We start from the raw sequence: 14,121 nt of genomic DNA, 5'->3' as shown, positions 1-14,121 counted from the left end.
GTCTCTTATGTTTGGCAATGGGATTTTTGGTCTCTGATTAAGTCAAACCATATATTTTGTACATCTTCAATTGAGCGACATTGTCCAGAAACAGAGTTGACGAAATCCGTGATCTCCTTCCATGCCTCCGTTTTGTTGGTGGCTTTAAAACCACTGGAAACACTACTAAATATTATGCCTCGTTTGGAATTTACCTGTTGCAGTAGAATTTCTATTTCAGAATTACTGAAGTTCCTTTTTCGTTTGGTGATCGGTGGACCACCACCGTCTGTGCGTCTTTTGGACATTCGCCAACTTTTCTTGCACACGGCCCTGAAGTGTCATGTCCTTATATGGGAATTTGCGGGGCGTTTTCTTATGCTAATTAGGAACAACTGGCACACGCTTTCAATTACGAAGACAAAGATTCATCAATACTAAGAACACAGGTGCGAACAATTCTGTTGTTTAAGAACATGTCATGAATCCGACGTAGACTTTTCTTTGGGAGTTTATTAAGAACAAAGTTTAGAAAATTCTTAGGTAGATATTGGTGAATGAGGCCCAATGACCCCAAGCATACTTCTAAAGTTGTGGCAAAATGGCTTAAGGACAACAAAGCCAAGGTATTGGAGTGGCCATCTCAAAGCCCTGACCTCAATCCTATAGAAAATGTGTGGGCAGAACTGAAAAAGCATGTGCGAGCAAGGAGGCCTACAAACCTGACTCAGTTACACCAGCTCTGTCAGGAGGAATTGGCCAAAATTCACCCAACTTATTGTGGGAATCTTGTGGAAGGCTACCCAAAACGTTTGAACCAAGTTAAACAATTTAATGGCAATGCTACCAAATACTAATTGAGTGTGTAAACTTCTGACCCACTGGGAATGTGATGAAAGAAATAAAAGCTGAAATAAATCACTCTACTATTATTCTGACATTTCACATTCTTAAAATAAAGTGGTGATCCTAACTGACCTAAGACAGGGAATTTTTACTAGGCTTAAATGTCAGGAATTGTGAAAAACTGAGTTTAAATGTATTTGGCTAAGGTGTATGTAAACTTCCGACTTCAACTGTATATGCAGTACCAGTCAAAAGTTTGGACACACCTACTCATTCCAGGGTTTTTCTTTATTTTTATTATTTTCTACATTGTAGAATAATAGTGAAGACATCAAAACTATGAAATAACACATATGGAATCATGTAGTAACTAAAAAAGTGTTAAATAAATCAAAATATATTTTATATTTGAGATTCTTCAAAGTCGCCACCCTTCGCCTTTGACAGCTTTGCACACTCTTGGCATTCTCTCAACCAGCTTCATGAGGTAGTCACCTGGAATGCATTTCAATTAACAGGTGTGCCTTGTTAAAAGTTAAGAAGGAAAGAAATTCCACAAATTAATGCGTTTGAGCCAATCAGTTGTGTGGTGACAAGGTAGGGGTGGTATACATAAGATAGCCCTATTTGGTAAAATACCAAGTCCATATTATGGCAAGAACAGCTGAAATAAGCAAAGAGAAACGTCAGTCCATCATTACTTTAAGACATGAAGGTCAGTCAATCCGGAACATTTCAAGAACTTTGAAAGTTTCTTCAAGTGCAGTCGCAAAAACCATCAAGCGCTATGATGAAACTGGCTCTCATGAGGACTGCCACAGGAATGGAAGACCCAGAGTTACCTCTGCTGCAGAGGATAAGTTCATTAGAGTTACCAGCCTCAGATTGCAGCTCAAATAAATGCTTCACAGAGTTCAAGTAACAGACACATCTCAACATCAACTGTTCAGAGGAGACTGCGTGAATCAGGCCTTCATCGTCAAATTGTTGCAAAGAAAACACTACTAAAAGGCCACCAATAAGAAGAAGGGACTTGCTTGGGCCAAGAAACACGAGCAATGGACATTAGACCGGTGGAAATCTGTCCTATGGTCTGATGAGTCCAAATTGGAGATTTTTGGTTTCAACCGCCGTGTATTTGTGAGACGCAGAGTAGGTGAACGGATGATCTCTGCATGTGTGGTTCCCACCGTGAAGCATGGAAGAGGAGGTGTGATGGTGTGGGGGTGCTTTGCTGGTGACACTGTCTGTGATTTATTTAGAATTCAAGGCACTCTTAACCAGCATGGCTACCACAGCATTCTCCAGCGATACGCCATTCCATCTGGTTTGTGCTTAGTGGGACTATCATTTGTTTTTCAATAGGACAATGACCCAAAACACACTACCAGGATGTGTAAGGAGAGTGATGGAGTGCTGCATCAGATGACCTGGCCTCCACAATCACCCGACCTCAACCCAATTGAGATGGTTTGGGATGAGTCGGACCGCAGAGTAAAGGAAAAGCAGCTAACAAGTGCTCAGCATATGTGGGAACTCCTTCAAGACTGTTGGAAAAGCATTCCTCATGAAGCTGGTTGAGAGAATGCCAAGAGTGTGCAAAGCTGTCATAAAAGGCAAATGGTGGCTACTTAGAAGAATCTCAAATATAAAATATATTTTGATTTGTTTAACACTTTTTTGGTTACTACATGATTCCAAATGTGTTATTTCATATTATTCTTCAATGCAGAAAATAGTAAAAATAAAGAAAAACCGTTGAATGAGTAGGTGTGTCCAAACTTTTGACTGGTACTGTATATTTTTAGCATATAATATAGCTCAGTATTTGTATTATTCATTTTATATAATTTTTTGCTAATCTTTATTAAGGGATCCAATAATTCCGGACCCCACTGTATATATGCTAACACGTGGACCTCGGTGAACTTCAAGTGAAATGGTTTGAAAACATTCCTCAACCAGGCATGGACAGTGTCGCTGTAATCCTAATTGTCCCACAACAAATTACGGCAAATCAAGAAGATTTAAATACTGCTAGTTCTTTTAATTAAAACTGCCTTTTTAGTCCTCATGCTAATGCTATAGCAGCCCATTGGATTCCATGAATATGTAATGCCTAGCATTGGGGTGAGTAGGTGCCTGAAGTGTGGAATTAAATGGACTGCTTTGGTATTGGCTAGCTACCATGAGGACGAAAAAGGCAGTTTAATGAAAAACGAGTTGTATTTCAATCTTCTCGTTTTGCCATAATTTATTGTGGGATAATTAGAACTACAGCGACACCTTCCATGCCTGGATTCTTGAGGTACGTTTTCAAACCATTTCACTTGAAGTTTACTGATGTGCATATAATTGGCATATTTTCATTAAGGGAGAAGGAGAATTCCCTGGTCCTGAGGTGTGTCAGTCAGACTGAGTTGATATTCTGGTGTATTTTTCAAAGGCCCACACCGTAGAAATCCACTTACCCATGATGTTGCACAACGATTTAAGTCAATATGTCATCATTTTAGTCAAAGTATGATATATTTGGGCTTGAAGTGAATCTGACCTGCCCACTTCGTGCAAATCCGTGTGAATGCATTGTCTTTGTCTTTTCCTACACTATATATATAAAATTAGTGGATTCGGCTATTTCAGCCACACCGGTTGCTGACAGGTGTATAAAATCGAGCACACCGCCATGCAATCTCCATAGACAAACATTGGCAGTAGAATGGCCTTTCAGAAGAGCTCAGGGATTTTCAACGTGGCACCGTCATAGGATGCCACCTTTCCAACAAGTCAGTTCGTCAAATTTCTGCCCTGCTAGAGCTGCCCTGGTCAACTGTAAGTGCTGTTATTGTAAAGTGGAAACGTCTAGGAGCAACAACGGCTCAGCCGCGAAGTGGTAGGCCACACAAGCTCACAGAACGGGACCGCTAAGTGCTGAAGCACGTACCGTGTACAAATCGTATGTCCTCGGTTGCAACACTCACTACAGAGTTCCAAACTGCCGCTGGAAGCAACGTCAGCACACTAACTGTTCGTCGGGAGCTTCATGAAATGGGTCTCCATGGCCGAGCAACCTCACACAACCCTAAGATCACCATGCGCAATGCCAAGCGTTGGCTGGAGTGGTGTAAAGCTAGCCGCCATTGGACTCTGGAGCAGTGGAAACGCGTTCTCTGGAGTGATGAATCACGCTTCACCATCTGGCAGTCCGACGGACAAATCTGGGTTTGGCGGATGCCAGGAGAACACTACCTGCCCTAAGGCATAGTGCCAACTGTAAAGTTCGGTGGAGGAGGAATAATGGTCTGGGGCTGTTATCCATGGTTCGGGCTAGGCCCCTTAGTTCCAGTGAAGGGAAATCTTAACGCTACAGCATACAATGACATTCTAGATTATTCTGTGCTTCCAACTTTGTGGCAACAGATTGGGGAAGGCACTTTCCTGTTTCAGCTTGCCAATGCCCCCATGCACAAAGCAAGGTCCATACAGAAATGGTTTGTCGAGATTGGTGTGGAAGAACTTGACTGGCTTGCACAGAGCCCTGACCTCAACCCCATCGAACACCTTTGGGATGAATTGGAACACCGACTGCGAGCCAGGCCTAATCGCCCAACATCAGTGCCTGAACTCACTAATGCTCGTGACTGAATGAAAGCAAGTCCCCGCAGCAATGTTCCAACATCTAGTAGAGGCTGTTATAGCAGCAAGGGGGGGGGACCAACTCCATATTAATGCTCATGATTTTCGAATGAGATGTTCAACAAGCAGGTGTCCACATATTTTTGGTAATGTAGTGTATGTTATGGCATTGAAATTTTTTTCAGCCTACGTTTCGTTTTCAGCGCTGGGTTTTATTTGAATGTTACCAGCCACCAGCATGGTATTGTTTATTATTCAGAAACAGCTGCAGAGTTATTCCTCTTCGCAACTGAGATGAGCCAAAACAACCTTCTGTCCACTTGGCAGCCTGAGCCATGGAGCAAATTAAAATAGGGGGTGCAAACTTGTGTTTTTGAACGGCCCCCCCCCCCATAAAATCCTTAATCCATTGGATAATTTATCAATTTAAGTATTTTTTTAGCTAGTCTGTATTAAAAATAGATATCTGACCATTTTATAAACGGTATAATTGCGTGATATGATAGTATTTTGCAAACCCCCTCTCCCCATCGCCCAAAGATGAATGGTGTTGACCAATAAAGGTTTTTGCTTTAATACACGCTCCACTGCTTTGACTGGTGTAATGTTAGCTAGAAACCACAAGTATCTATCCAGTACGGAGGAGTTTTTTTCTCCGCTCTGCTGAGAAGTATCGTTCTCTGCTCCTACAGGAGCAATAAAGGCCTAGCGCACTAATTTGGTGGGATCTTTATTTTTATGTATTTTTTATAAGGGGGTGCTGCAGCACCGTTAGCACCCCTACATCCCGCGGCTATGTGCACATGCAGAAATACTTCATTTTCTCCTTAAAGTTACTTTTGACCATCACCAGAAATTACACACTGGAGAGAAGCCCAATGCTTGTGGTTGTTGTGGAAAGCGATTTATTACAAAACAATCTCTTAAGATACATCAGCTGATCCATACAGGTAGGAAACCACAGAAGTGCAGTGATTGTGGGAAGACTTTCGGATTTATCTGTAATCTTAAAAGACATGAGCGAGTCCACACGGGAGAGAAGCCTTTCAGCTGTGACGTCTGTGGGACACGATTCAGACAAGCCAATCATGTCAAAACCCACATGCAAGTGCACACAGGAGTCAGGCCATACTCCTGCAAGAAATGTGGGAAAGGCTTTTTTGATTCAAGACACTTAAAGATGCACTATGCAGAAAATCGCTCCACCATTTCCTGGTTGCTAAAATATTAATAGTTCACCTAATTTCAGTTTGTGACAGAACAAGCAAGTATAGTGTAGAGAATCATTGTACCATCTAAACCCAGCCAGGTCACCCGTGATACAAGTCGGTATTCGATGTCCATCCATGTCTGTGGACGTCGGGAAATGACGTGAAAACAGGACACTATGGGCAACAGTAAGCGCTGTTATCTTCATGTAGGTTTGGGTTTGTTAGGGCATGGTGGGCGGTATAAGCATCTGCCTCTGATTCCAAAAGGTTGCAAGTTCAAATACAGCGCTAGAAAGTTGAGATTTTTTATAAGCCTATCCCAAACCTTAGCCCTTACCATTCAGAGTTATTACCTACATTTAACCTTAAACACTTCGAAATTTGACGTTTGAGAAACATGGATGAACTTCTAATTCTTTAGTGAGACTGTGAGAGCTAGTTGTCTAAACAGCTGTGAAATATATTTTCCATAATCAAAAATATTGTATTTTCAGCTGTTTGAAGCTGGTGTACAAAACCGAAAGTAAGACGCAAAAACGAAACTTAAACACGGAAAGCATAGAAATAGCGCACTTGCTTTCAATGAGAATGATTCACATTCACATTTATATGTGCATTTTGTCTGGTTTCCCCAAAAAAGTTCCATATTGCTGCTACTGTGTCAGTGGCTATCACAAATCTTCTGATCTCACTTTCAGAAGTAGGAAATCACAAGAGAGTACATGGCATGTATATGTTGCAATCCGAATAACCTGGACATTTAATAACTTGAGTCAAATGTTCATGAATCTGAGAGACATGTTTATTTTTTTTTACTATAGTGGACCAGTGGAGGCTGCTGAGGGGAGGACGGCTCATAATAATGACTGGAATGGAGTCAATAATGGTATCAACCACATGGAAACCACGTCTTTGATACCATTCCATTGACTCCACTCCAGCTATTATTATGAGTCGTCCTCCCCTCAGCAGCCTCCACTGTAGTGGACTGTGTAAATGTTTAATGATCACATCCTTGATATTAATTGTCCAGTGAAATCTTGGTTCTAATAGTCAAGTCCATATATTAACTACCCTTTTTCTCTTTGAAATAGCCTTTTGGGTAGTTTAAAAGGATTAACAAATACAAATTTGCAGGGTGGAAACTCTGAGGGTGATAAAAGAGAATCTCAATTGCATACTCCCCGCGTCATCTCTCCTCGCCTCCTTCTCAAAACCCATTGGATGAGAAAGCCAGAGGTCCCTCCCCTATGACCTTTTCCTCCAATGGGTTGAGGTGGCGGCGAGGGGAGAGAATGCGAGGAGTATGCAATTGAGATTCTTCCCTGATGTTTCTCTGCCAAAGGAGGCAATTGAATTGAGGGGAGCAATCTCCTCCATTCGCCTACTAACAAATTGTCACTCTCCTACATATGGCGACCACTCATCAGTTTCCGAGTCACAGAGGAGAGGACTGACTTTTGCACAAATTAGGTGGCCTTCCACACTAGTATAGAGGTCAAGTCTCCTCTTTAGAGTGTTGCCTCTTCTGGTGGCGTTTTCGGTCGCCAATTTGGGAGAAGCTTTGTCCACAGTCTGAGCACTGGTACGGTTTCTCTCCAGTGTGAATTCTCATGTGTACTGTAAGGAAGTTCTTTTGGAAAAAACGTTTTTCACAGCAGAAGCACTGGAAAGGTCTCTCTTTATTATGCACCCTTCTCACATGAGTCATCACGTCACGTGAACGGGAGAAGGTCTTTCCACATTCAGAGCAAGGATAGGCTGCTCTTTCTCCAGAGTGTTTTAACTTATGCACTTGCTTGTGACTCTTTAATGTCCATTCACGCGCAAAACTCTTCCCGCATTCAGTGCAGTGGTACGGTTTCTCTCCGGTGTGCGTTCGCTGGTGCTCTTCCAACCGTCGTAAATTTGTAAAACCATCCCCACAGTCAGTGCAGAGGAATGGTTTTTTTCCACTTGCAGTGTGTATTATTTGGTGTCTTTCGAACTTTGCCTTGTTTAAGAAACACTTTCCACAGTCAGAACAGTGGAGTGCCAGGTCTACGGAATGTACTGGAAGGTGTGATCTTAGTTTTGCTATGTCAGGAAATCTTTTATCACACCTTGAACAGCGGTAATGTTTATGTTTCTTTTCCTTGTGTGTTAGTTGATGTTTTTTAAGTCTCTCACGTCCCGCAAAACTTTTGTCGCAATTAGAGCAGTGATAAGGCTTCTCACCTGTATGTGTTTCTTGCTGATGTCTTCTAAGACTATGACTTCGTGTAAAGTTCTTCCCACAGTCGGAGCAGCGGTGATGCCTTTCCCGTGGTAAAATCTTCTCTGTATGTTTTAGCTGGTGATTTTTCAACACCCATAACTGTTTGAATCTCTTCCCACAGTCGGGGCAAAGGTATGGCCTTTCTTGACTATGTACTTCCATGTGTATTTTTAGTTCTCCCGGTTCAGAAAAGCTTTTATCACAGTAAGGACAATCACCCCCTTTCTTATGTGTCATCTGGTGCCTTTTCAGATTATCAGAGCGGGTAAAACTTTTCCCACAATCAGGGCAGAACATTTCTTTCACTCCTGTATGTGTTCGATGGTGTCTTATAAGATCCCTTACTTTTTGAAAGTTCTGACCGCAGTCAGAGAAGAAGTGTTGCTTCTCTCCTCCAGGACTGAAGCCCTCGATCCACTCATCAGAGTCATCAGTATCTTGGGGCTCCTCTCCATTCTCCTGCGTTGTTTGGGGTTGTTGTGGTCTTTCTGAGTTTTGATTCTTCTTCTCTGATTGGCACTGGGCATTGGCTGGGCATTGCTGTTTGCTATGTGAAAGCACACGCTCTACATTTGCTGCACTGCTGGCAGCTTTGAAGGTATTCTCTGGCAGGTCCTGTTGCTTTTTCACAAGTTCAGTTTGACGAATGCGTGTGACAGCTTCACCCAGTGTTATTTCTGGGTCCATTTGTAATTGCTTGGACAGTCTTTTGTCATGTAAGCCCATGACTAGTCGGTCTCTTATCATCTCACTGAGCAGAGCTCCATAACCGCAATGTTCTGACAAACAATGAAGTGCAGTGATAAAATCATCAGCTGTCTCTCCTGCTTCTTGTTGTCTTTGGTTGAATTTAGTTCGTTCTAATATTACATTCCTCCTAACTGCCAAATGTCCATCTTGCTTCTCATTATTAGAACTGTGGAAGTGTTCCCGCTTGATCAGGTTGTCATCTTGCAGGTCTTCTGGGATGTCCATCTCCTCTGCCTGGAAATACCACATTTAAAAATTGCAGAATTACTAGTAGGCCTAACGTCTCTGTTCTCTAAAACAACATTAATTCTGTAATAGATAATATAGCCTACTTTTCATTACGGTTGAAGTCCAAATTAGAATAGATAGCATATAAACTCAGCAAAAAAAGAAACGTCCTCTCACTGTCAACTGTGTTTATTTTCAGCAAACTTAACATGTGTAAATATTTGTATGAACATAACAAGATTCTACAACTGAGACATAAACTGAACAAGTTCCACGGACATGTGAGTAACAGAAATTGAATAATGTGTCCCTGAACAAAGGGGGGGTCAAAATCAAAAGTAACAGTCAGTATCTGGTATGGCCACCAGCTGCATTAAGTACTGCAGTGCATCTCCTCCTCATGGACTGCACCAGATTTGCCCGTTCTTGCTGTGAGATGTTACCCCACTCTTCCACCAAGGCACCTGCAAGTTCCCGGACATTTCTGGGGGGGAATGGCCCTAGCCCTCACCCTCCGATCCAACAGGTCCCAGACGTGCTCAATGGGATTGAGATCCGGGCTCGTCGCTGGCCATGGCAGAACACTGACATTCCTGTCTTGCAGGAAATCACGCACAGAACGAGCAGTATGGCTGGTGGCATTGTCATGCTGGAGGGTCATGTCAGGATGAGCCTGCAGGAAGGGTACCACATGAGGTCCTCTGTAGCTCAGCTGGTAGAGCACGGCGCTTGTAACGCCAAGGTAGTGGGTTCGATCCCCGGGACCACCCATACACAAAAAAAAATAAAAAATATGCACGCATGACTGTAAGTCGCTTTGGATAAAAGCGTCTGCTAAATGGCATTTTATATTATATATGAGGGAGGAGGATGTCTTCCCTGTAACACACAGCGTTGAGATTTCCTGCAATGACAACAAGCTCAGTCCGATGATGCTGTGACACTCCACCCCAGACCATGACGGACCCTCCACCTCCAAATCGATCCCGCTCCAGAGTACAGGCCTCGGTGTAACGCTCATTCCTTCGACGATAAACGCGAATCCGACCATCACCCCTGGTGAGACAAAACTGCGACTCGTCAGTGAAGAGCACTTTTTGCCAGTCCTGTCTGGTCCAGCGACGGTGGGTTTGTGCCCATAGGCGACATTGTTGCCGGTGATGTCTGATGAGGACCTGCCTTACAACAGGCCTACAAGCCCTCAGTCCAGCCTCTCTCAGCCTATTGCGGACAGTCTGAGCACTGATGGAGGGATTGTGTGTTCCTGGTGTAACTCGGGCAGTTGTTGTTGCCATCCTGTACCTGTCCCGCAGGTGTGATGTTTGGATGTACCGATCCTGTGCAGGTGTTGTTACACGTGGTCTGCCACTGCGAGGACGATCAGCTGTCCGTCCTGTCTCCCTGTAGCGCTGTCTTAGGCGTCTCACAGTACGGACATTGCAATTTATTGCCCTGGCCACATCTGCAGTCCTCATGCCTCCTTGCAGCATGCCTAAGGCACGTTCACGCAGATGGTGTTTTTCAGAGTCAGTAGAAAGACCTCTTTAGTGTCCTAAGTTTTCATAACTGTAACCTTAATTGCCTACCGTCGGTAAGCTGTTAGTGTCTTAACGAACGTTCCATAAGTGCATGTTCATTAATTGTTTATGGTTCATTGAACAAGCATGGGAAACAGTGTTTAAACTCTTTACAATGAAGATCTTGAAGTTATTTGGAAATTTACAAATTATCTTTGAAAGACAGGGTCCAGAAAAGGGGACGTTTGTTTTTTTGCTGAGTTTACAATAAATAGCTAAACAAATAACTGAGGTCTACACATCTTTACAGTAGTAGCTAGGTCTAATCATTTGAAATACCTAGCAGTATCAACATGATAATGATGATTTATTTGTCATTAGGTCTAGAGATCACCATGATATAGCATATTGATTGCATAGGCTAGTGATCTAGGCTAGAGAAGGTTCATTGACAGTAGTAGTAGTGGACATTTCCATGTAAAAGGCCCCATGAGCACTAGCATGTGAAGTTCATAGGAGCACATTGAATTTGGTGTCAAATGAAAGCTAAAAGAGTCCTTTTTTATTATTATTAAGGCACAGAATTACCAATCAAATTATAACAGAATGACTGCAACTAAATTGGCTGCAATGGGAATTCATAGTAGTCACAAACCACAGTTGGGTCACCTGCTACTGTCCTCCCTTCCACTGGAATACTGCTATAACTGTTTTTCATTCTCTTTCACGTGGTGGTCAAAGCAAGAGTGTGAAAACAGTCTGGACAAACCCTCCCTTTCTTTCTCCCTGTCTCTCTCTCCAGTTAATGTCACCTCTCCTGGCTCTTACTGACACCTACCCATGAGCCCCCTCTTTCCATTTACTGTAACCAGCCCTCTCACACACTGAAGAACGACCAACACTGTAATGTATGTACTGAAGTGTACTCTACTGTGATGTCCAAACTTGTGAAACAGACGTCTGTGATTGGTACATATTAGGTAAGGTCCGGACCAACCAAATGTGGGGCGGCAGGTAGCTTAGTGGGTAAGAGCGTTGTGCCAGTAACCGAAAGGTCGCTGGTTCTAATCCCCGAGCCGACTAGGTGAAAAATCTGTCGATGTGCCCTTAAGCAAGGCACTTAACCCTAATTGCTCCTGTAAGTCGCTCTGGATAAGAGCGTCTGCTAAATGACTAAAAAATGTAAATGGTCTTGTTTGAGGACCTCATTAGAATAATAGCCAGTGTGTAGAATAGGCTTAATACCCAAACACACAAAGGAAGATATTACACATTTCTACCTTTGTGCACCTATTCAGGATACATCATGAAAAAGAATGACATTCATAATTATGTATTTCTGTATAGTACAGATGAGGGACCCGTGATGTAATTCTGTTACCGGGTGTGAATCCCCTTCACTTACTGTAGTTCAATAACCAAGAGATTTTTTCAAACTCGAGGCTTAATATCATAGCTAACAACCCATTCTTTCTGCAGACATGTTTTAATCTTAATTCGGAGTAGATATTTAAGAGTTTTTGGAAAACGTCACATTTTACCGTCATTCTGTTACCAAACTATACATCTGCACTGTTCTTCGAATAAATATGTTTTTGTCCAATTTTCTGTGAAAATTGTTAAAAGTCAATGGTTTTGTTTGTCAATGTTTGGCATACTTTTAAGGCTGTGGCTGCGGATCCGACTTTTTCGGGATCTTTAGTCTGGAAAAGAAAAGATCCAGAGCTTCCAGAAGCTTCTGCGCATGTGCAGATCATGTTCTGCGCACACTGGCAGACTTACCATTAGGCAGAAGAAGCAATTGCCTCAGGCCTCACGTCATTAAGGGGCCTCATGAGCTGGGCATAAGCTAGAGATATATATCTTTACATGGGCTGCGTCTCAATCCACCACATCTGCCGACGTCGGCCTTCTGCACCTGCGGTGGAAGGTGGCCGAGCTACAGCTGAGTTTGTCAGACCAAGAGACATCCCGAAAATCGGTCTTCTCATGAAAACTTCTGTAGCGTCCGAACGGTGTCACAGGACTCATCTGAAGGTAACCCGGTACCGCCCCGAAAAATGAATGGAAGTGAATAGGGCATTGCCACGTAAAAAAAGGTATACAGGCAATTCCACTGGAAAATATATTTTCCCCCCCTGAGCTTTCTTATATCGCTCAGATATAGGACAGACACCAAAACATACTTCCTTTTGATTAAAATGTTTTACCATCTGTTTTTCCATGTATTAATATGTTATTCAATGCATTTCTCTGGTCTTGTAGCAGTAAGGCTAAATTCAATGTTTAATCAAATACTTTTTTTAAATCTTTTTTTTTTTTATATACCTACTGGTGTCCTAAAATTCTAAATCAAATATCTAAATGATCCTTGGTATGGCCATCTTAAAACAATTCCATGTTAGCTTACTAGAAATCCAGCCCTGGGCCCTTGGACTCTAGGGGGATACAATATGCATATCTTTAGACTGCCCTCTGACTGGGGCCTCCAAATCACTAAGTCAGCCCATGTGTATTATTATCCTTCCATAGAGAACAGGCTACTCAAGCGAATGGTACTCCTTTAATAAAGTTTGATCAAAGCTCAATCAATGTCTGCAAGATCACATTATAAATCAGGTATTCTACATAACCGAATAATAGCATAGTGTAATGTTAATGTAAGACCAGTAACGTTGTTCTAGCCTATTATATTCGGTTCTGTAGAATACTGTGAATATTATGTAATCTTGCAGACGTTCAGCTTTGATCTAACTTTATTAAACGAGCACCATTCACCTGCTCTCTGTGCATAGAAAATATACACCTGCGTATAAAGTGATACCACATGCGCAGAAGCTTCGGGACGCTCGGGATCTGTACTTTTCCGGACTAAAGGGACAAGTCTAATTAACATAAAAAGTATACTTTTAGGCATTTTAGCTAACCCTAACCTGCTGCGTAAATTTTCCTAACCTACTACGAAAAGTCAAATCTGACGTTAATTTTACAAAAGCTGGATACCTTCTAGCCATCACCGGACTAAAGACCACAGAAAAAGTCGGATCCAGCATCTCTGTTCTTTTAATGTGAAAATCGGAGGTCTCAGAGCCATTCTGTTACCTTTAAATTGCCCGGCTCGTCTTCATTTCGGTTCTCCTGGATGGTTTGGGGCAGGCCTGCCTCCTTCTGAAGTTCCGCCATTTTCTCTGTGTGTTTTGTATCCCACCAGAAGGGGTGCGGGTAAAACCATCGAAGTGTTTTGTGCTATTCTATACCCAACAGGTTTGTCTGATTTTGCTGGTAGCATTTGAAGCTGTTGGTTACATTTCATTAGTGATGTTGCGTTTCATATCGAGCTCCGAGGCATGCGTCGAAATTGCTAAGCAGTTTCTTATTTTTCTTCGGTGGGGTTTAACAGCGGTTGGCTTCCAATATGTTGCATTATCGCCACCAACTGGACTATAATATAAATCCATTATACTTTGTGATACAAAATGGGGCGTGGAGGAAACCCTTCCAACTAACCCTACATTCATAAAAAAAACACTACCCCATTCCACTACTTTGACCCTATCGGCTCCTGTACCATCCCAACGGCCTAGGAGGACTGGACACCACCACTCAACACACGCTGTAACTCTTCTGAAGTCAAATCTCATACACCCAAGTACCTCTCTGCAGCTGCCACCACAACATCTATTTTCTGTGATTTACA

General features: G+C 42.5%; 1 protein-coding gene across 1 annotated transcript; it reads right to left on the bottom strand.

Annotated features, from left to right (window-relative positions):
• Window positions 1-7,070: 7,070 nt before the first annotated feature.
• Window positions 7,071-13,831, bottom strand: LOC311115393 (uncharacterized protein; the record flags this gene model as incomplete). The annotated part of the gene is made up of 3 exons (XM_084190569.1): window positions 13,527-13,831; window positions 7,497-8,913; window positions 7,071-7,078 (listed from the first exon to the last, which is right to left on the bottom strand). The coding sequence occupies exons 1-3, from the start codon at window positions 13,605-13,607 to the stop codon at window positions 7,071-7,073; spliced, it is 1,506 nt and encodes a 501-aa protein (XP_084046695.1). The 5' UTR covers window positions 13,608-13,831.
• Window positions 13,832-14,121: the final 290 nt, after the last annotated feature.

The sequence above is a fragment of the Coregonus lavaretus genome (genome assembly GCF_964263955.1).
Source record: "Coregonus lavaretus genome assembly, contig: HAP1_SCAFFOLD_123, whole genome shotgun sequence".
Classification (NCBI taxonomy): Eukaryota; Metazoa; Chordata; class Actinopteri; order Salmoniformes; family Salmonidae; genus Coregonus; species Coregonus lavaretus.
This window is presented reverse-complemented; position numbering and strand designations above follow the sequence as displayed.